We start from the raw sequence: 21,931 nt of genomic DNA, 5'->3' as shown, positions 1-21,931 counted from the left end.
CCGCCGCCGCCGCGTCACCAGCGTGCCGCACGTGTCCGTGTTTACGTCCCTCGTGGAGCCGGACGACGTCAGCAGCAGAATGGTAACATTGTTGCGGTGATGAGGCGGAGAGTTTAGAGAGACGCGTCCGGCTCTGACTGGGGTGGGAGGGGGCTGGCCTTGGCGGTCCGGACTGACCGAACAATCCGACCCTACCGATCCTCGGACTGCATCCGCTTCCAGCCTTTCCCCCCATTTGCTGAGGCGTCCGGACGTACGTGGGGGGCCTCGGTCCCTCTGACGGGAAAGGAGCGGCGAGAAGCGGAGCGGGGGGCGGCGGCGGCGGCCGGAGGAGAGCGAGTTGCCGCAGCGCTGGCGCTTGTAAACAGATCCCATCACACGTGACCATGTGAACTACCTGCTCGGGCGACGCGTATTGTCTTTCTCGGCAGCCCGAGCCGAGCAACCGTCGCCGCCGCCTCGCACGCCACAAAGAGCGCGGCCGAGCCCCGGGCCGCGAGCGCTTGTGCGCGAGACCGAGCGCAAGCGCGACCCGGACTCTCTCCCCGCCGTCCTCCTCCCGCTCTAAGATGGCTGATGGTGGACGGTGAGAGGGGCGGCCGGGGCCGGTGAGTTTTTCGGAGCAGGGCGGGGGAGGGGGCGAAGGGAGCAGCGGGGGGCCCCGGCCCCGCCGCGCCGAGGGGGAGACCCGGCCATGTCGTTCGCGCTGGAGGAGACGCTGGAGTCGGACTGGGTGGCCGTTCGGCCGCACGTCTTCGAGGAGCGGGAGAAGCACAAGTTCGTCTTCATCGTGGCCTGGAACGAGATCGAGGGCAAGTTTGCCATAACCTGTCACAACCGCACGGCCCAGAGGCAGAGGAGCGGCTCCCGGGAGCCGGCGGCCGCCCGAGGCGCAGCCGAGGCCGGGCCCCCGCCGGACAGCCCGGGCCCTCGGAGCACCGGCAGCAGTCCGGGCTCGCGAGGCCGTGGGGAGCCGGCCGGCGGCCGGAGGAGCCCCAGCCTGCGGCGGAGCCCGGCCTGGGCGGAGGGCGGCGCGGCGCGGAGCGCGCACCCGCGGGGGGACGCCTCGCTCCGGAGCCCTGCGGCCAAAGCAGGGGACCCGGCACGGGCCCAGGCTAGCCCGGGCAGGAGAGCTCCGGGGAAGCGGGACCCGGCCGGGGCGGAGGCGCCCGGCCCGTCGTCGGTGCGGGTGGTGAACTCGTCCGGCGCGGCCGCCGAGGAGATCGAGGTGCTGGAGCTGGTGAAGGAGGACGAGGCGGCACCGACGTTGCTGGAGCTGCCCGAACCCGAGGCGCCCGAGCCGCCCGCCGAGCTGGACTCGCCCCCTGAGGAGTGCAGCTGGGCTGGGCTCTTCTCCTTCCAGGACTTGCGCGCCGTGCACCAGCAGCTGTGCTCCGTGAACTCGCAGCTGGAGCCCTGCCTGCCCCTCTTCCCCGAAGAGCCCTCGGGCATGTGGACTGTGCTGTTCGGGGGGGCCCCGGAGATGTCCGAGCAGGAGGTGGACAGCCTCTGCTACCAGCTCCAGGTCTACCTGGGCCACGCTTTGGACACCTGCGGCTGGAAAATCCTTTCCCAGGTTCTTTTCACCGAGACGGACGACCCAGAGGAGTACTACGAGAGCCTGAGCGAGCTGCGGCAGAAGGGCTACGAGGAGGTGCTGCAGCGGGCCCGGAGGCGCATCCAGGAGGTGAGACCGAGCACACAGGGCTCTGTAGGGAAGGCGGAGGAAAGAACGTCTAAGAAGTTCCTGACTTAATACCTATAAATGAGAGCTGACATTTACATGGGAGTTTGCAAAATGCTTCTTATGAATGATTTCATTTTCTTCTCACAGTGACCCCTTATAGGTGGGTGCTGTTCATAACTCCCCATTTTAGGGATGAGGAAACTGAGGCTTCCAGAGATTCGGTGACTTGCTCAGGGTCAGACACTCAGTGTTTGGGGAGTGGAAGGTGGAGATTAGAGCCCAGCGCTCTCTCCACCGAGCCATGATACCTTACAGAAGAGAGTCCTAATAGAAAGAGTGCTGACTTTGGAGGTAGAGGGGCTGAGTTCTTGACTTCTGGCAAGTCACTTCTTTGGGCCACAGTTTCCTCATTGGTAAAATGATATTGAAGGTGCTTTCCAGCTCTCAACTCTATCATCCTGAAAGGTTGTCAATTTATAAAGCCTGGTTTCTCCTGGCTTTTTGAAGCATCTTCCATAAGTCTTTGGTCTAGTGACAATTCCTGTGTAATAGGGATCCCTTAATAAGGTGTGTAAAAGCACTGATATGGAAGTCAGGGGGCTTAAGTTCTAGTCCCACTTCTGACACTGTGTAGCTGTGTTACCTAGTTCAACTCATTTAATAATCATTTGTTAAGCATCTATGATTGAGGAACATCCTTAGCAATACAAATACAAAAAATGAGACACTCTTTTAGGAGCATATGTCTCTTGAGGACGGCACAACATGTTCACGTGCCAGTTAATAGTATATAAATACATACACATAAAATAAATATGCAGTGGTAAGGAGAGGTTTGTTAACTGGAAGAATGGGGTCCCTTAAAGAATCTGGTACTAGAGCTGAGGCAAGCCAGGAAGGGAGCTCTGGGAGATTGTAGAGGTAGTGCATTTGAGGCCTGGGAGGCAGACTCTTTAAAGGCATAGAGGTGGGTGATGGAATGGCATTAACTGTCCTGGGCCAAAACAATCTCCAAAGAGTTTGGACAGGATATTCCTTGAATAAGGTTTCCCCCACCTATACCATTCTCCATAGACTTCTAAATTTTACCAGAGGTGATGGTAACCGAGGGGCTGGCCTTGGTGGTTAGAGCTGACAGATCTGTCAGACCCTGTAGAATACAAGCTGTATTCCTCACTTTATCCATTAGTAACTTCCTGATATCAGGACTTCTTTTCACAAGTCATAAGGGTGTTCTACAAGGTTGGCCACACCACATATCCATTTTCATTTTTTAACTATCCTGTATTTAGGTAAATGTACGTATCATACCAGATAGTTTGACCATATGTGAAAGAAGCAATGGATGATATTTAATACATATATGCTTCAAAAGGTTTTACAAACCTCAGGAACTTAAAATCTTTTTGAAAGGTTGGTCAGGACTCAGGTTTCAACTGTTCTCTTTTAGGTTGTTGAGCTCTTCAGTTTTAAGGAGATAATAAGTCAATAAGAAAGGACGTTGTATTCAAATTTAGTGTAAACATTTTTCAAGTTTGGGAATTTTAGTGTAGATTTTTGAAACATTTTGTATCATACCAATAGTATATGTTAGAAATAAACAGGAAGAAGTCTTAATGAACATATATGTTCTAGACTGTAGTGCATGAAAATAATTCAACATCCAGCCCTTTTGTGAGATTACATCAAATGGAACTTTGAATTAAATTATTTTAAGTTATGAATTCATTTTTTCTTCTAATGGGAAGCTAAGGTAAATTCTCAAAAGAATTTGTACTCTTTAAATCTTTGCAGTTTACATTCATTTTAGTATTAGTATCATACAGCTTGAATAAAAAATAAGCATCTTCAAATTTTATTGAGCCTTGCTATTCCTGAAGGTTACTTTATTTGATTGTTATTGATACACTACCTAATCTTGATATTACGTCAGGGAAGACTCACCTTCTCTGCATAGTGTGCTTTTAGAGCTAAAACATCTTCAGAAAATTTTCTCATTCATCTCTGTGTTTACAACATTGCTTGGGTCTGAGTGGAACAGTTCCACGGAACTGCTTGCATCAACCTCTATTATTATAGGTGAGTCAGAATTATAAGGCACTCTTTTTGGTAGCTGGATCCCTTTGGATTGGGTCTAAAACAGACATGGCATTACGCTAAATTTTGTGCAGAATCACAGGCAGGCCCAGTTTGTTTATGATGGTACTCAATGTCTTTTCACTTTTTTGTTATTCTCTTGTTACTCTATTTGGTCTTCTTCCCTATGACTTTTTTTTGGTGGTGGTGTTGATGTGGTAGTTGTAACTACAGGTTTTGGTTGTTTTGTGTTTTTTTTTTTTTTAAATACCACAGGACTGACATAATTGTTTTTTTCTTTAATTCACATCAATATTTTACTGACTGCTTTTCTTCTAATATTTGTATTAATAATATTTAATTTATATTTAAAAGATGTAGCTTAGCTACATAAGCTATTAATGTTCCTTAAGACCAAGGAGAATGTTAAATTTTTATAGGAAGTAAATTTGGGTCAAAAATGAAGGTTGTCCTACATAGATAGGGGCAGTTGAAAGATTTAAGTGTGGGTTTTCTTTAGTTCTTTGAAGGAAAGGTGAGATCCAAAAAAGTCAATACATTTTCAAAATGAGATTTATATGCTGACTCAATTTTTATTTACTTTTCTTTATGGGGATATCTAGTTTTTTACATTTTGAGGTCCTTTCAGGGTTTTTGGTGCTGTGTAAAACAAAGTCTAAAATAAGTAATAGGTATATCAATTCATAAATTTACTGGACATTGACTTTATAAATAATACTTTAAAAGCAGTTCTTTAATATTAAAGTCAAAACATGTAATTAGCTGTTTCATCATAAGTTTTAACTGAAAAGCTTCAGCTCTCAGAGAAATCATACACAGTCTCTCAATTCTTTGAGCCCATATTTGCTTGTTTCAGTGGAACCTTTTATTCTCAATCTTCTATTCGATTCACTTTTGTTCAATTTACTCTTGGTTTTAAAACCAAGTATGGTAAATCAAATACTGTCCTTGGATATTCACTAGGTAAACAAAGGTACAAATGTAGTTATTAGCTTAGGTTTTCTTTCCTTCCTTCCTTTCCTGTTAGGTCATAGGATCATAGATCTAGAACTGGAAGGGACCTCAGAGGCCAGCTTAACCCAACCCCTTCATTTTATAGATTAGGAAACTAAAGTCCAGGAAGGTAAGTTTGGCCTATGGCCACACCAGATAGTAATTATCACTAGGAATTTGGAACCAGGGTCTTGGGACTCTAGAGCCAGTGCTCTTCCCACTGTACCATTGTAATTTTAATGAAGTTTAATTATCCTTGAGGCAGCGTGAGAGCTGCTAGAGAGCTGGCTTGGAAGCCAGGAATGACTACCTGGGTTCAAGTTCCACCTCTGCCTTATTGGCTGGCTGTGTGACACCTGAGGAAATAACAACCTAGTTCATGCTCTTGGAAATTCTGACACTAAACTGCAGAGATAAAGTGCCAGCCTGGATTGGTAGAGTAAGGTTCCTCATTCCTATACCATTAAAATCACAGATCCATTATTCCCTATCTCTAATTATTAGTAAGAATTCACAATTTTATAGCACTTTAAGATTTACAAAGTGCTCTTCTCACACCTCTGAGATGTATAAGTAGTATATAAATGTTCTTATCTCAATTTCTACAGATAAGGAAACCCCAGTTCCTGGAGAGGTGCTATCATTTGTAAAAGATTACTCAATTACTATTACTGTCAGACTATTACTTGAACCCAAGTCTGACTCACAAGTTCAGTGCTATTTCCACTTCAAAAAGTTGCCCCTCATTTAGATAGTTTCTATTCTTTGTCCTTGCAATGTTCAATTTTCCCATCTATTTAAGGATTATTTGGAGACCACACCTATTATTGTTTAAAATGTTCAGTAAAATAGTTGAAGTTTTTAAAAATAGAATAGCCTGTACAACTAAATTGTAAACTCAAGACCAGTGGTCTTTCCATTGTTTTGTAATCCTTTTCTCCCCCATAAGTTTTCTGAACAGGACCAGTTAATCCTGTGAGTATTTTAATATTAGTAAATTTAGTAGCTATTAAGTTATAAATACTTTAAAATATTTTTAGCACAGTTCTAGAATTTGAATTTGGTACAAGCATTTTCTCTTTATGCAAAACTTGTGTAATAAGAGCAAACTATTCAGTAGAAACTTGTGAATCTTTTTTTTTTAATATGGATAATCACTTCAAAATAATGTTTAATGAGTTTGGATTTTTTTTATATCTAGTGTTCTTAAGACATACCAATCAATATAATAGTCATGATTTGGGAGTTAGGAGACTAAGACTTCTAGGATTGGTTGTATCAGTAACTAATTTTGTGACCATAATCTCCTCATGTCTTCATTGTAAGAATCTTAGTTCAGAACCTCAGCAGGCAGCTGCTGCAGTCCACAGAACATGGTGCCTAGAGCCAGGAAGACCTGAGTTCTAATCCAACCTCAGAGACTTCCTAGCTGTGTGAGCCTGCAGAAGTCACTTAATCCCTGTTGGCCTCACTTTCCTCAAATATAAATAACAACAACATTACCTTCCAGAGTGGGTCTCAAAGATGAAATGAGAGAATTTTTGTATGCATTTAGTGCAGTGTCTGGCACACATAGTAGGTGCTTCATAAAATGCTTGTTCCTCTTTCCTTCCCCTCTCCCCCCTCCCCCTACTGCCAGTACATTGTTAGCTCCTATGGGGGTAGGAGGGAGTGTAGTCTTTTTGTATCCTCACTGCCTCAAACATACTTAGTAGGTTTGCTCAATTTATGTATTTGAGATAATTGAAAAATTGTTACATTCTGTTTTGAATTTATAAAATGCAGATAGAAAGAAACCTTAGCTTTTCTGCTCAAAAGAATGATGTTGTAGAGTGGAAGGACCACCAAAATCTAGAATCAATGTACCTGGCACTGCTTCTAACTAGCTACCCTTGGTGAACTTGAGCAAGTCACTAAACTCCTCTGGGCCTCATTTCTTCAGTCTTTAAAACAAAAGGGTTGGACTAGATGACCCGATAAACATCTCTTCCAAATCTGTGATCCTGTGTCTTGGTAGCAATTAGCAAGGTATAACCAATTTTGTATTAGTTGATTAATTCATAGTACCTACTAGTAAGGTAAATTGCATTTAAACTAGGAAGGGCATTATAAGGAAAGCCTTGAATACTGTCGGAGGGTTTTTTCAAATGGAAATGCTTATGTACTATGCTAGATGTTGAATAAATATTTGAAAAAAATGGTACCACTAAAATAAATTATTAAAACACTTATCTGAAACTGATGTTTTGGGCATGGACTATGCTTCCCAAAGTCACACGTGTTAGTGACAGAACCTGAATTTGGAAACCCAGGCCTTTTGACTCTAAAAACCAGGGCTCTTAGTACTGTACAGCAGTGTTTCCTTCCACTCTGTAACTAATTAAAATAGTATTTGTGTACAAAACAACTTCTCCAGTCTTACATATCTAGTCAAACACATTTCAGATTGTTACTTGAATAACTGAAAAGAAGAGGAATAAGTGCTATGCTAGCTTCTTGGTAAAACTCAAAAATCAAAATGCCTCATTAGAGCAAAAAAGGAAGCAAAGAGGCAAGACTTGTTCTCTGGTCCCAGGTACTACACAAGGATGGGGTAATGAGGAAGAAGGAAACAAGCTTCTTGTGTACCAGATACTGCTTACTCTGTTCCAAGGCACATGCTAAACGCTTCACCAGTATTATTTTATTTTTTTAGGGCATGTTTCTTTATTGTTAGAACAAAGATCCTAAATTTCATTTTTTATTTATTAGTTTTTGTTCAGTGACTGTATTCAGAGTTGATTTAGCCTTTTCCAAAAAAAACTGCAAGTGGAACTTTCAGGCTAAAATTAGGTACTCTATAATTTTTCCAGCTTTTCCTTTGTATGGTATCTTATTGATCATTTATGAAATGTTTTAGAGGAAAGGCATTCATTTTGTATCATCTGTGTGTTATTTCATAGTTTTAAACCAGTTTCCCTAGGCACATTTTTGATTACAAAGACAGGTTATTTTTTCCTTCCTCAACTGATTTCTCTATTGTTAGCAAGAAGAGGAATTGGACATAATGCAAAGATGAGAGAAGGTGCACCTTGAGTATTGCTGCTTTGTTCTGATGCTCCCAAACTTTTGGCATTGATGATATTTATTAAAATTTTCCAGTGTGGTTAGGGGAATATTGGCAATGAATAATGAAAATAAAGAATTGCAGATAGTTACCACAGACCTGAGCAGGGACAGAGAAGGAAACTCCTTCACCAAGAAGTCAGAAGGATTTTATGGTCCATTTGTATTGGGGTGGGGGGGTGTTCTTCTGTTTCTATTTAAATTGTCTCTAAATAATAGTTTTCATTTCTATGGCGCTTTAAGGATTACACTGTACTTTTGTAAATATATTGGTTCTTCCCAACAGCTTACTGAAAAGGAAAGTCTCAAGAGTCATAAGTGGCAGAACTAGGATCGAGACCCAGGTCCTCTAGCTCCAAATCTGTTGTTCTTTCCATGCTGCTATGTCTCTCGCAAGTGTGTATCAGAATGTTTATGACAATTTTGTAAATCAAACTAAAAAAGATGCAAAAACAGGTGTTACTTTATAGAGAAGTACAAAGTACAATATGCAAAGTTTCTTCTGACTTGGAGATTTCATGATTGTATTATAACCTAGAAGTTTGATCTTGAAGAGCTGAGTTTAAATACGTTTGGTTGCCAGTTCAGTGCTATTTGGTTTGAATTGGGGCAAGATGCTGTTTTGAGTACCCATTCCCAATTCACAGAATAAGAGCAGATTGAGGCGTAAAATTGGAGTTATTTTGTTTTCTACATTTTGTACAGAGGTCTAAACTTCTAGACAGTAGTAGTAGAGTGTACAAATCTCTCCAGTCATCATACTGCTGGCATTTGAGGGAATCTGAGCTTGAAGTACCCCTTTACTACTTTATTTCCTGAATGCAGAGGACATCAGAAGAGCATGATACTTAACCTTAGTTTTTCATTTGGTTAACTGCACCCTAGATGCTTGCATTTCTTTATCAATTTCCATACTTAGTAGTATGGCTCACTTGATTTTTGGCCAGTTATTTAGGATTATTTTTTTTAATTAGATTATTATTTTAAATTAAGCATTTTCTTCTCCTTCCTTTACCCCCCCCCCAAAAAAAAACAAACAAACCACAAAACCAAAAGGAAAACTTGTGTAGTGACTGTGTAGTCAAACGAAACAAATTCACATATTGGGCATGTCTAAAAATGTGTGTCATTCTGTAAATTTAGTCCATTACTTCACTGATAAGAAGTTGGTAACATTCTTTATCGTTGGTCTTTTGAAATCATGGTTGATCATTCTATTGATGAGATTTCTTCAGACTTCCAAAGTTATTTATTTTTATGGTATTGTTACAGTATAAGTTATTCTTTTGGTTCTTCTTATTTTATTCTGTATCAATTCATAATGTTTTCCCAGATTTCTTTGAATATCTCCCCTGAATCTCACAACACAATAGTATCATATTCCATAATTTGTTCAGCCGTTCATTGTCCAATTGATGGACACGCGCCCTTAACAGTTCTTGGCCACCACAAAAAGAGCTGCTATAAATAGTTTTTGTACATATATAGGACCTTTTTCTCATTCTTGGTCTCTTTGGGACATAGTGGTATTGCTGAGTCGGAGGTATGCACAATATAGTAACTTTAGGGGCGTAGTTACTCAGGATTATTTTTGAAAAATTGGTATTTGACTACTAAAGTTCTTCAAATACCTTTTTTTTTTTTTCCCTTTTTCATCCTTCTCTCCAGGTCATTCTCTGGTCTTTTTATTGTCTTCCTTACAAACCTAGATTCTAGTAACATTTGCTCTTTGTTGTTTTTAGAATGAGAATCAATACACCTTTGTCCAGTATATCCATTGACATCTTGAAAAGTGTTAACAAGAGTCTTTTTCCTGGGCAATATAGATCACAAATGATTCATTGTGTCTTTTTTTTAAACTTCAAATAACTGTTGCCTCATATCAGAGGCCGTTATAATTACAGGAAGTCTAATTTGAATGCCTGTCTATCTAATTGGGACAAAAAGCTTTAAGTCAGAATTCATATTCCTTTCTTATAGGAATTTTTGAAATGAAAACAACTGTTTCTCAGTGAGAAAAACAAACTTCATACCTACTTTTAAGTATTTTACAGTATTTAGCGTTTCTGTGAATGAACTTGTCATTGCATGAAACATTTTGTTTCTTAGGGCACATGATTGGCAAAGCTGAGTGGGTTGATCTGAAAGTTATAATAATGACTGTATTAAAAATTGTCATTTTAAAAGATTCCAACTCATTTTAGAGAAGTAATCAATTAGCCGATTCTGTGTTCTGAACATCTGGAAGTCTGACATTTTTGTTCTGCCTTGTTTATTTCATCATTCTCATGCTCCCCTCTCTCCCTTACCAGCTACTAATACTGAATTCTCTTTTTCTGCTCACCCATATCCCTATTTCAGATACTTTGCTAAAAGCTTATTTATTCCATTATCACTGGCTACTCTTTCCTTTCCCTGGCTTGAGAGGGAAAAAATAAGAGGTTATTTATCTCCCTGTCTCCTAACTTGGGAATTCTCACCTACCTTTTCCCCTTCCTTCGTTTATATACAGAGGTACTGTAAACTGTGGGGCATCTGTAGTTGCTTTGTTAAGAAAAAAAAGTTTGAGAAGTAACTAGTATAGGAAATAAGAAAGAAAAGGACATTGAAAAGGAGGGGAAGGCCTGCTTTTAAAGTAGCAATATTATTTAAATTTGAAAACTGCTTGAGAACAGATAGCCTTTGTATAAGCAAGCAATTATATGACAATTATAAAGAAATCTTTTTAGAAGAACTCTCATTTTTAAAGAGTTTTTAATAAACTCCAGTAGTAGTATCATATGTATTTCTTAACCATATTCTACCGCATATTTTGAGCTCACTGGTTGTAGCCAAAATTTAAACTAAGGTCCTTTAATTTCTTTTTGTGGAAATTAGGTTCCATGGTCACATTTCTCAGTTATTTGTTTTCCAATTTTCCTGAATCTGGGAGACTATAATTCAGTCCGTGGTTCTTCTGCTGTTTTTGTTTAGTGGCAAATAAGCATTTAAGACAAAATATGGCTGGAGCATGTGTACCAGTTGTCTCAGTCCCATGGATTTAGGAACCTGAAAAGAAAAGGAAATTTTAGAGCTTGAAAGGAGGCACTTTTAGTATCATTCATCCAACTCTCATCCTGTAGATAAGGAAACTACAAACCAGGGAAGTAAAAATTAGACTAGCTCAAGGTCATACAATGAAGTAGTAGCAAAGCCAATACTTAGAACCTGGATTTTCTTATTTCTAGTCGTTGTTATATAATTTACTCCTCAGAGCCTAGCTATATTACCTGTTTCAAGCCAGGACTGGAAGACAGGGTCAGCTCCGTATTTGTGTGTTTGGCGAATTTCGGGATAAGAATTGGAGACAGTCTATTACCTATACTGGCTTGAAATTAATTCTATCAATCACTGTTTGGGGGATATGATTACATGTACAATTATGGCTTTCTTCTTTAAAATCTGGATGAAACCATTAGGGAGAGTTCTTTGTGTTGGGTTTTTTGGTGACTCTTGTTTAAAATTGGGTAGCCTATTCTCACTTAAGCCAGAATGGCAGAGAGCAGTTGTTGTGTAAATTAATTTTAAAAAATAATTTATAACTTTGGCATCTATACTTGGGATGGGGGGCTGGGGGTGGAGGGTGGAGATAAAATAAGGTATTAGAATAACTTGCCATTAAGTTGTTGTTTGTTTAGGGTCATATTAAAATTAGTTTATATTAAGTAGTTTTATAGAGTAGAAAGAAACATTAACAATAAGATACTGTCTTCCTTTATATTCCAGCTTTGCTACTTGCTGTCTGTATGAATGACCTTGGGTCTTCTCAGGGCTCTAGTTTCCTCAGGTCCTTCCTTGCTCTAAATCATATGATTCTAGTTATTGTAATTCCTAAATGATGTGATCTATGACTATTCCCCTAGCATACATTAATATTATAATAGAGATTTTTTGAATGTGATATTAAAAGTAGTCTGTGACACAAAACTGTTAGTTATTCCTGATCAGCCTCTCTAGTACTGTTTGGAGCTTCTTTCATATCCCTGCCACTCTGGTCCAGGAAAAGTTAGATGCCCCTTAATTCCCACAGCTGCTTTCAAACACATCTATTACTGCTATCACCCTTGCTACACCCAATCCTTCAATCTTCTCACCTTTGAGTTTCACTCTATTTCTTTAAATGAAGTTGCTTATTGGATCCCTTGCCTTCCTTTTTTCTTTTTAGTTGTTGAGTACCTGACTTTATCATCTTCCCCTCAGCCCATGCCCTTACTCTTTATTTTCATTATAACTTGACATCCCCTCTAACAAACAAGCTCAACATTCCTTAAACAGGGCCCATTATTTATATATCTTCACTATACCCCATCATCTGTAACTGTGTTGGCTCCATGATCTCCTCAGAAGGCAGGTAGGTGGCACAGTGGATAGCATGCTGGACAGTCAGGAAGAACCCAAGTTCAAATTCAACCTCAGACACTTAATATCTCTGTGATCCATAGTAAGTCATTTACCCCCATCTGCCTCAGTTTTCTTGTCTGTAAAATGGAGATGATAGTCTCTACCTCCCAGGGTTGTTGTAAGGATACAATGAGATATATCTGTCAAACGCTTGCAAGCCTCAAAGTGTGGTATAAATGCTAGATGTTTGATGATGAACTCTGCAACTCCCTTTATTAATCATTAGAGGCTCTATACCTTAGTGGATATGGTTGTTGTCCTTTGTTCTTGAAGAGGACCAAAATGACATCTCTGTGTCGGGTTCAAGGTACATTGTGTCCATCTGTGACTGATCAGATCAGTATGAGTTCGGAAAGCTGTGAGATGGCTCTAAATTTGCACATCTCATGTTTCTTTTGATCTACTATAATTCTGCTTTGCTCATAGAGCACAGCACATTCTTTGATATAGGCACACCCTGCTGGGCAGTCCTGTGCCAATGTCTCCTATGTCTCACAGTTGATCCAAAGTTCTTCAGAGAGATCTTGAGAGTGGTCTCCATCTGAACACTTGCCTTGTGTGAGTTCTCCATAAAGTAGTCTTTTTGGTAAATGTATGTTTGGCCTTCTAACAACGTGGCTAGCCAATTGGAGTTGTGCAAAGAATTTGAATGCTTGGCAGTTCAGCTTGAAAAAGGACCTTAGTGTCTGGTAACTAACTTTAGTGGATATGAGCCTAGACGTGGAGTTAGAAAGTGTAAGATTAAAATTCCACCTCTGATACTTAGTAGGTTTGTTACCATCACTTAACCTTTCTGAGCCTCAGTTTCCTCATCTGTAAAATAAAGACAACAATAATACATAGGGTTATTACGAGACTCAGTTGAGGTAGTGCATGCAAAGTGTCTTGCAAACTTTTAAAGTGTTATGTAATCCATCCATTTGTGTCTCTGCCTCATTTCTTTTAAACTTTTAAATTGATGTTAGCAGATATGGAGCTGGACTCTGCAAAAAGAATTCAGAAAACTGCATAGTTAATGTCAAAAAAAAATTGAAATCATGAGTTGCCATAGAATAATTTTACCTTTGGATAACTACAGTTGGTATTTTGTGTATATTCTAATTCTTGTTTTACATTCTTCCTGATGTGACATTTAAAACATTTGAGATGTAGTTTCTGGCTAATTAATCATTTTATTAATAAAAAGGATCAGTGACACTCTTAAATGCCTCATGGCAGCAGGCCCACAGTTTATATGCCCTTGGTAGAGTGGCTGTTCCTGAGGGTATCATTCAATGTCATGAGTTAACATAGTAATGAGAGAGAATGAATATTACACCAAGGGGCAGGGGGATATAACTTTGATTATGTCATTTACTTCTAAATTGCCTGGCTCTAGGCAGTCCAGTTGTAGAATTTATCCCCACCCAAACCCACATAGAACACTGGGCTTCCCCACCTTAGATTAAATTCCTTGTAAGGTTGGCAGGGTCTGAACAAGATTGAGGAGAAAGTTCAACCTTCAGAGATTGAACTTCAAAGATTGAAATGAGGACTTTAGAAAAATAAAAAAAGGAGGGAACTCTGGATCTCCCCAAATCATTGGTTATTAATAATAATTTCTTTCACTGATGATGAGAAAGTATAGAAACTTGGTACTGTGATTTGTCACTCTTACTAACAGGATCAAACTAGGGATATGTGGTTGGAGGTATCAGAAGGATAGAATCAGTGTGTTAGGTACTTACCTGGAGGACCAAATATCAAAATGTAATTGTTTAGATTATAATTTTTTTAAAAAAATTATTTGATGAGTGCATAGGCTTCTCCAGACTGTGGCAATGTTCTATGACACAAAAAAAGTTTAAGCACCCCTACTCTAGACTAACATACTGAGTCATTAATTTGACTTTGGAATCATCTGGAACTATATTTACAATGATCATTAATACCCAAAGGGCTACTTAATCATTCTGTACCTATTATAACATCTTAAAACAAAAATGAAAGGTTTTTTTAAAAAAATCCCAGGTTGCACACAAAAGCCACCTAGCTACTGTTGTTTCCATGCGTGTGTGTATGCATATATGTGCATATATATATGTATACACACACACATATATACACATACATACACACATATTATATATCACTGACATAACTTGAAGAATGTTACAATTGGAAGGGACCTTAGAGCTCATCTGGTTCATAAGATTATAGATCTAGAGCTGGAAGGGACCTTAGAAACATTTAGTTCGTACCCCTCATTTTACAGTTGATGAAACTTAAGACCCAAGGGAAGTTAAATGATTTGCCCACAGTCACATAGGTCCACAGTGGCAAAGTTGAACCCCTTACATTTTACAGATACAAAATAAAGGTGCAGTGATTTGTCCAGGTTAATAAGTAACAGCTAGAACTTAAACCGAGATCTTCACTAGATAACATTATTATAGCATTTTGAGGTTCTTTCCTAAAATGATTGAGTCAAAGATGTTTGGTAATTTTCGTCTTTTTTCCCTTATATTCTTCTATCGCTCACTTTCTTGCTTCTTCCCCTAGATGGCAGTTTACCCAAGGTTGGATTCAAAGCTCTCTCTGCCCGCAAGTGACTTCTGGAGGGACACAACTGGGCCCAGCAGGATCCAGTCCCTTTCTGTAGGCATTATGGATCACACACATGCTGGTGTCCTGCCTCAGTTCTTTTGGTTCCTCAGTTCTCTGGCTGTCTTTGCACAGCCCTGCCTCACTTAAATCTAATTCACTTATAAGTCATGACATCACCTTCCTGATGTCATTGATCCTCTTCAAGAATGGACAAGCAACTGTCTGTGAGTAGTAGTAGCTGCTCCACTGGGGACCCAACATGCTAATGTCCTCTCTTCCTTCCTTTCTTCCCTTGGTCCATTCCCTCTGTTCCCTCCTCTCCCTTTGTCTACATAGGGAATCATACCCTTACATGCAGGAGCTCTTCCCAAAGGAATATAAATTTTGATCACTGAAACTTTGCAAGCTATCTTGGGGTTTACAGGCTAGATTTCTTTCTTAATTTTTTTTTTAGGACAGCAGTGCCTTAAACCCAGATCACTCTGGCTCTCAATGGTTGGCCAACAGTAATCCCAGTCCCAGTCTCCCTTGATTATTGTTTGGGTTTTGATGGCTCACAGTGAGTGTAAATACCAACTGTTTCTGTTGTGGCCAGAAACCCTAAGGGTCTTCCCCTTCCAGATTGATTTTTTTTTTTATTTTTGGCTAGGTAAAAGAGGCCATTCTTTGCCTTCTTGCCTAGCCTTAATCACTGAATGGGCATTGCTTCAGACAAACTGAGACCTGGGAAAGACCTTAGCTTAAAAAGGCCAAGGCATTCCACTGCATCTGGGGCCATCTCCAGTCATCCTGATCTGTATCATGCCATTGGATCTAGATGGCTCTAGAGAAGAGTGAGTCTGGTGACTTTGCACACTTTGCACAGCCCTCCCTCTCTCAAATCCAGTTCGCTTTCAAGTCATAATATCACCTCCCTGGCATCATGAGTCCTCTTCTAGAATAGACAAAACAACAACAATCTCTGGCTCAGTACCTTTGCAGCACATAGCAGTGCCATGCTACAGTCCTGCCAGAGCAAACTCTTGGCTTTTGATTTTCCATGTAAAGGGGAGAAAGGTTGGGGAGGGCAGAGTGAGCTTTGTTTAAAGCTAGCGAGTGGATTAGCTTATATAGTTCTGCCAGAGCTTGTGCCTTATGTGGGAGAGGGTGCTAAGTAAGGTTACTAGGGATTAAACTAATCTGCAGCTATTTTGTTGGGTGTTACCTTGTTATTAGACCAGTTGTGAAAAACTCAAATAGAAACAAGCTGCATCTTTGTTTAAAACCCTCAAATTAACATTAGCTATGTTGTATTACATAAACACTTCTCAGTTACATTTTAATTGGTTGGGGCAGCACTTTGGGAGTTTTGTAGGCCACATGAGCCAGCCAGCCCCAGGTTCCTTACCTCTTAGCCCATAGAGACAGCTGAAGTGGTTTTATCTCTTGTGCAGCATTCCTACTATGGAGGGGTTTGAGAGGTGGTGAGGTTTAGAGAAAGTGTCTAGTCCTCCCTCTTGTTGATCATGCTGCTCTTCTTGCTCAGTGAGCAGTGACTCCTTGTTACTTCTAGGATCAAAAATAAATAAAGTCCTCTAATATTTAAGGCTCTTCATAAACTAACCCCTTTCCACCTTTCTAGTCTTCTTTTACTCCCCAGCCATGTGCTCTATGATCTAGCCACAATAGTCTACTGTTAGTTCCTCAAATACTTCTTTTGCACTGCCTTTCTCCCAGGCCTGGAATGCTTTGACCCTTCATCCCTACCTCTTAGTTTTCTTGGCTTCCTTCAAGACTTAATTCAAATCTCAGCTTCTATAAACTTTTGCCAGATGCTAATACTTTCCCCTTTCAAATTACTTTGATCTACCCTGTATAAATATCTAGTTACATGTCATCTTCCCCATTAGAATATATGCTTCCTCAAGGCAGCGATTGTTGTTGGGTTTTTGTTTTACTTTTCCTTTCTTTGTATCCCCAGTGCTTAATACTGTTTCTAGCACATAGTAAGCACTTAAATAAATGCTTATTTTCTTACTGCTTTAAAATGTCGATCTGTTTAAAGAAAACTTCCATTTGTGTCCAGTAAAGAGGAAAATGAGTACTTTTATATTTTGAAATCTATGTTTTTCCGCATTCAACGAATATTATTAAGCCCTCCCTACCATGTGCAGGGCACTTGTTTTAAGCATTGTAGGAGGTATACAGGTGATACAAGTTTATGGATGATAAAGTGTGTGCATCTACATAAAATTCACCTTTTAAAATAAGTGCATAAAAAGACTATAGGGTATAGTGAGGTCTGATATGAGACAGATTTTCTTTCTGGGGAAAGTTGAGAAAAAAAGTTTCATTGAATAAGTGGTATTTTGTGCTAATTTGGGAGGGATGAGTAAGTTGTCAGCAGTCTTACATGTCAGAGGAAAACATTGAGCAAAAGTATTAAGTGAGGAAAGCAAAAGACTTTGTTCCAGGAATGAGTATTTCCTGTTGCCGACAGTATAGCATACATGTATTGAGATGTGGTGGTGTAATACAAGGAAAATTAGGAACCCCTGAGAAACCCCTAGCTCTGTACCACAGCCTCGTCAGGGTTTATTGTGATAACAGAGACCCAATGGCTAGCCCCAAACCAGAAAAACCTTACCTCTAGAGGTCTGAAAACCAGAATTCTCCATAGGCCGAAAAGGGACAGGTCAGCAAAGAGCCCATTTTCCGAGACCATCACTCCACATCAGAGTCCTAGAAAAAGAAATCCCCAGGAGCTGGCCCTCTGAAGTGACAGAAGGTGGATCGGGGGGCAGAGACTCCCTGTTGAGGTCCGAAATTCTGTGTGTGTCTCCAGGGCGGTAACACGTAAATACCGCTTCATCTCGCTGGGGCCTCCAAAATGTTGTACCAGAAGCGAGCAAGACACACCACAGAGTATAAGTTTTAAGTGGAGAATTTATTAGCCGGCGGCCATTGGGGTACTGCAACCACAAATCAATGGCCCTGTGTTGGGGTGATGGCTTGACTTATATAGGACATGTGGGGGTACAGTGATTAATTATCTCCTGGAACCTACAGGCCAGGTCATTGGGTGGGGGAACAGGAACAAAGGTCCTGGCTGATCAAAAGATTCTGTCAGATTATCGTACTAGTGGGATAATCTCATTTACATTCCTTGGTGGAGTCACGGAGCCCCAGGGATATCTGCTAGAAAGGGTCTGTCAGGTTATCCTTCAGTGGGATGGTCCTATCTATTGACATTCCTTGGTGGAGTCATGGAGTCCCAGGGGGTTTGCTAAATGCCAAAGATATCTGAGTCCATTCTTTCTGGGGGTGCTTGTCAGTAGCTAGGGGTTTCTCAGGGGTTCCTAATTTTCCTTGTATTACATTGGGAAATGGTACTTGAGATATAAGGTGGGATGGGGCCAGGTTTTGGAAATCTTTGAATCCCATGCTGTGAAGGTTGGTAGGCAGTGAGAGTCAATGAAAGTTTTTGAGCAGTTAAGTAATATGGGTAAATATATACATTACTGAAGATTGACCTGGCCCTGCTCTCTGTGTGGGTTGGATTTAGAAGAGATGTGAAGTCAGGTGAGAAAAACCAATTAGACTATTACAGTAATTTTCAGAGATTACTCTGAGATTATGAACCATCATGGGTTTAGTGATAATGTCTTTGACTGAGATAAGGTAATGGAGGTAAGATGAATGATTTTAGTCCGGACATGAATGAAGTACTAGTGCTACTGATAGGAAGGATCAAATATTTAAAGGTGGAAGGAACCTTTGAGATAGTGGGATAAATGGGTAGAAATGCTCAGAAGGGAGTTTGAAAAGTGAGCCTGGATCCTGGAGCTAGAAATCAGGGCCAGAGATGGAGTATTGTGGGGTTCAACTCAAGCTATCAAGATGATTATTTGAAGCCCATGGATAGGGGCCAGAGGTGTTAAAAGAGAGGGAGTAGGGAGGTGCAAAATGAACCCTAAGGTGCCGTTAGAGTGATAGGAAGAACCTAGGGAGTATATGGTCCTGGAATCCAAAAGGAGTCAAGTATTAACATTAAGGAGGGGGATTGTAGGGCATTGTCAGTAGATACAGAAAAATTTAAAAAGGTGAGAACTGAGTAAAATTTAGTTTGATTTGGCAATTAGGACATTGTTGTTAACCTTTAAGAGGGAGAGGGAGTAGGAGTGGAATCCAGTTTGCAAGAATTTGGGGGGTTAAGGCAGTGAACTTCTTAAATTATTTTTACTAATATTTTCATAAATAGATAAAATATGATACTTGTAGTAATGCTCTTTTTAGGTAAGCCAGACATCATGGGACTGTGGTGTGGGTATGCTTTCACCATAGCTCAGTTTTTGAAGTTTGATTACCAGCTTTTTGTTGAGTTGTTTCAGTTGTATCTAATTCTTCATGACCCCATTTGGAGTTTCCTTGGCAGAGATACTGGAGTAGTTTGCTATTTTTTCCTCCAGCTTATTTTATAGAGAGGAAGCTGTCAGTGATTTGCCCAGGGTCACATAACCGTCTGAGGCCGTATATGAACTCAGGCCCTCTAAGTCCAGCACTCTATCCAACTTGCCACCTAGCTGCCCTAGATTGCCAGATAACAACTAAAATCACAAGATCTTAGAGCTTAGAAATGTCAAAGGTGAAGATTTATAGCTTTTCCTATATATCTTTGATAACATTTTATCTATCTTCTTAAGACCACTAATACCAATATTGCTTTCCCTTGGAGGTACCCCAGGTTACTTAAATTGAGAATGCACAACTGTGCTGGTTCTGTATTTAGTAACTTATTGAGTGATATGATCAGTTTAGAAAGGGTGAGCTAGTTAATGTAGAGAAAGGACTGTAGCAGTTTCATCTTTTTTGGAGGTGGAATATTTAGTTGTTTTAATTAGTGCCAGTAAATTTACCGGTTGTTTTACATTTAACATATAGGTGATTGTGTCAGGTTTGAAATTGTTAAATACAGTGACATCATTTTGATACTAAAAAAAATTTTGAATTGGTTTGGTATGAATGTCAGTGACAGAGCTTTGTAAAAACGAGATCATTGTGGACCTTTCTGTTCCAAGGTTTTGCTCAGTTGTTTTGCCTTTCCAGAAATGTCCTTTCTGTCCTCTACCCTTGTCTCAGATCACACCCCTTCCTTCATGATGACCCACCTTAAATATCACCTCTTGTTCATGTCCCACTTTTAGCCCTTGGCAAATCTGTCACCCTCACTAAAGTCCTTTAAGTTGACCGTTTATATCCATATACTATCATATATGCTATCGCTTTTTAAAAATCTCTTAGCATATATGCTGTCTTACTGTTCTTTTAATGTATATATCTTGTATTCCTAGATTGTTCTGAGAACTTTGAAGGCAGGGACTATCTTTTATGCCTTTTTGAATCCTCATTAGAGGGAAGGTTGTTGATTAAATTCTAAATAGTCCTCAGCCTTATCTAAAGATAGTTATTTATCTATACCTGTCTGTGTGTGTATTTATATATATGTATACATATATACATATATATATATATATACACACATACACACTTGTATAGAACCACACACACACACACACACACACACACACATATATATATATATATATATATATATATATATATATATATATATAAATGATTCTTTTATTAATGAATGATCTGATTCAGAGGAAGTAAAATGCAGTCACATTTACTATTTGTAATTTGTAAAGAAATCAGTTCTTTGATTATTATTTTACAGTGTAAGTTTTAGAGTAGCTTATTCTATTGCTACTGTGTTTACTAAAAATTGCTGTATTAGCTTAGGCTATCACTTTAACAGTTGCTGAAAGTAACTAGATTAATCACTGATTGACACATAACCAGTTTTCATTATGTTCTTTTTTAAAAAAGTTCTCGACTGGGTTTTTTATTGATTGTTTCTTGCAAGTAGAAGAATAGCTATTTTCAATGATCTTGTGTCTGTTGAAGGTGGATACTGTATACCCTGTTGAGGCTTTTATGAACTTCTGGGGTCCTGGGTTTGGACTTGGCGCAACGGGGCACTCCCCCAGCTCCAGCCAGCCTTCTACTCAAATTGTTTCTCTCCAAGCAGGAGAATAGTTTTACCATTCGAGCACTTGTTGAAACTCCCTACAAAGGGGTGGATGGGGGAGAGACTTGGACATGGAAGGTTAGAGGAGAGTCAGTTTTCTGTTTATTGCAGAAAAGTTGGGGGGGGGGCTTGGCAGTTGAAGAGTTTGTATAATCTATGAGATTACCTTGTTATTTTACTTGGAACTAATTTTCTAATATATGAGGAAAAACAAGGCAAGGAAAAAGTCACAGTTGATTCATCTGACTAAAAATCTAGCTTAGGGAAAGAAGAGATCTTTAAAATTGTATATATAGAGAAATTGATTTTTCATTTATGGTGAAATTCTAATTCCTGTTAAGGAAAGTACCCTGTTACCCTAAGGCCTTTACAGACTTAAGTTTTGGAATTGATGATTATAGAAAAAGTCAGCCTCTGTTGCTGTGTGAATTATAGTAAGGAGTCTCTCAAGGGATTAGAAGAGGGGGAAGGGAGATGATTAAAAAAAAGGCAAAAGAAAATTTATGACTCAAAGAAGAGAGATCTAAGGAGAGGACTTAGAAAATTCTGCTTTGTTTCTGTTACATGGATATAGAAAGCAAAATTCTAAAGTTTTAAGTGGACATTTGTTTTTAAAAGAAAACAATTTTACTTAAATCTTTCCTCCTCAGGTCCATCTTTCCCGTGTCTATAACTTCATTATTACTAAAAGTGCTACAGTGGTGTCATTTATGTGGTGAACCTCACAAAGAAAGGCATTCTTGTGTGTAAACCCTAAGGCTGCTCTGATATCCTTCTCAACAGTCTCAGAGGTCAATTAGTTACATTAATTATTACTTTTAAAACATCCCCAACAAGAGCTAGCATGGTATAATGGCAACAACACTAAATTTAGAGTCAGAAGACCTTGTTTTGAATCCCAGCTGTGCTCTTTCACTGCGTGGTCTTGGGTCTCAAGTTTCCTAATAATG

General features: G+C 39.9%; 1 protein-coding gene across 3 annotated transcripts in view; it reads left to right on the top strand.

Annotated features, from left to right (window-relative positions):
• Window positions 1-694: 694 nt before the first annotated feature.
• The window catches only part of JMY (junction mediating and regulatory protein, p53 cofactor), a 99,907-nt gene continuing 78,670 nt past the window's right edge, over window positions 695-21,931 (top strand). For all 3 annotated transcript variants that reach the window (XM_036762705.1, XM_036762709.1, XM_036762699.1), the window contains exon 1: window positions 695-1,687. In XM_036762705.1, the coding sequence (XP_036618600.1) occupies window positions 695-1,687 (993 nt within the window). The remainder of the gene's footprint in view (window positions 1,688-21,931) is intronic.

The sequence above is a fragment of the Trichosurus vulpecula genome, chromosome 1 (genome assembly GCF_011100635.1).
Source record: "Trichosurus vulpecula isolate mTriVul1 chromosome 1, mTriVul1.pri, whole genome shotgun sequence".
NCBI lineage: Eukaryota > Metazoa > Chordata > Mammalia > Diprotodontia > Phalangeridae > Trichosurus > Trichosurus vulpecula.
This window is presented reverse-complemented; position numbering and strand designations above follow the sequence as displayed.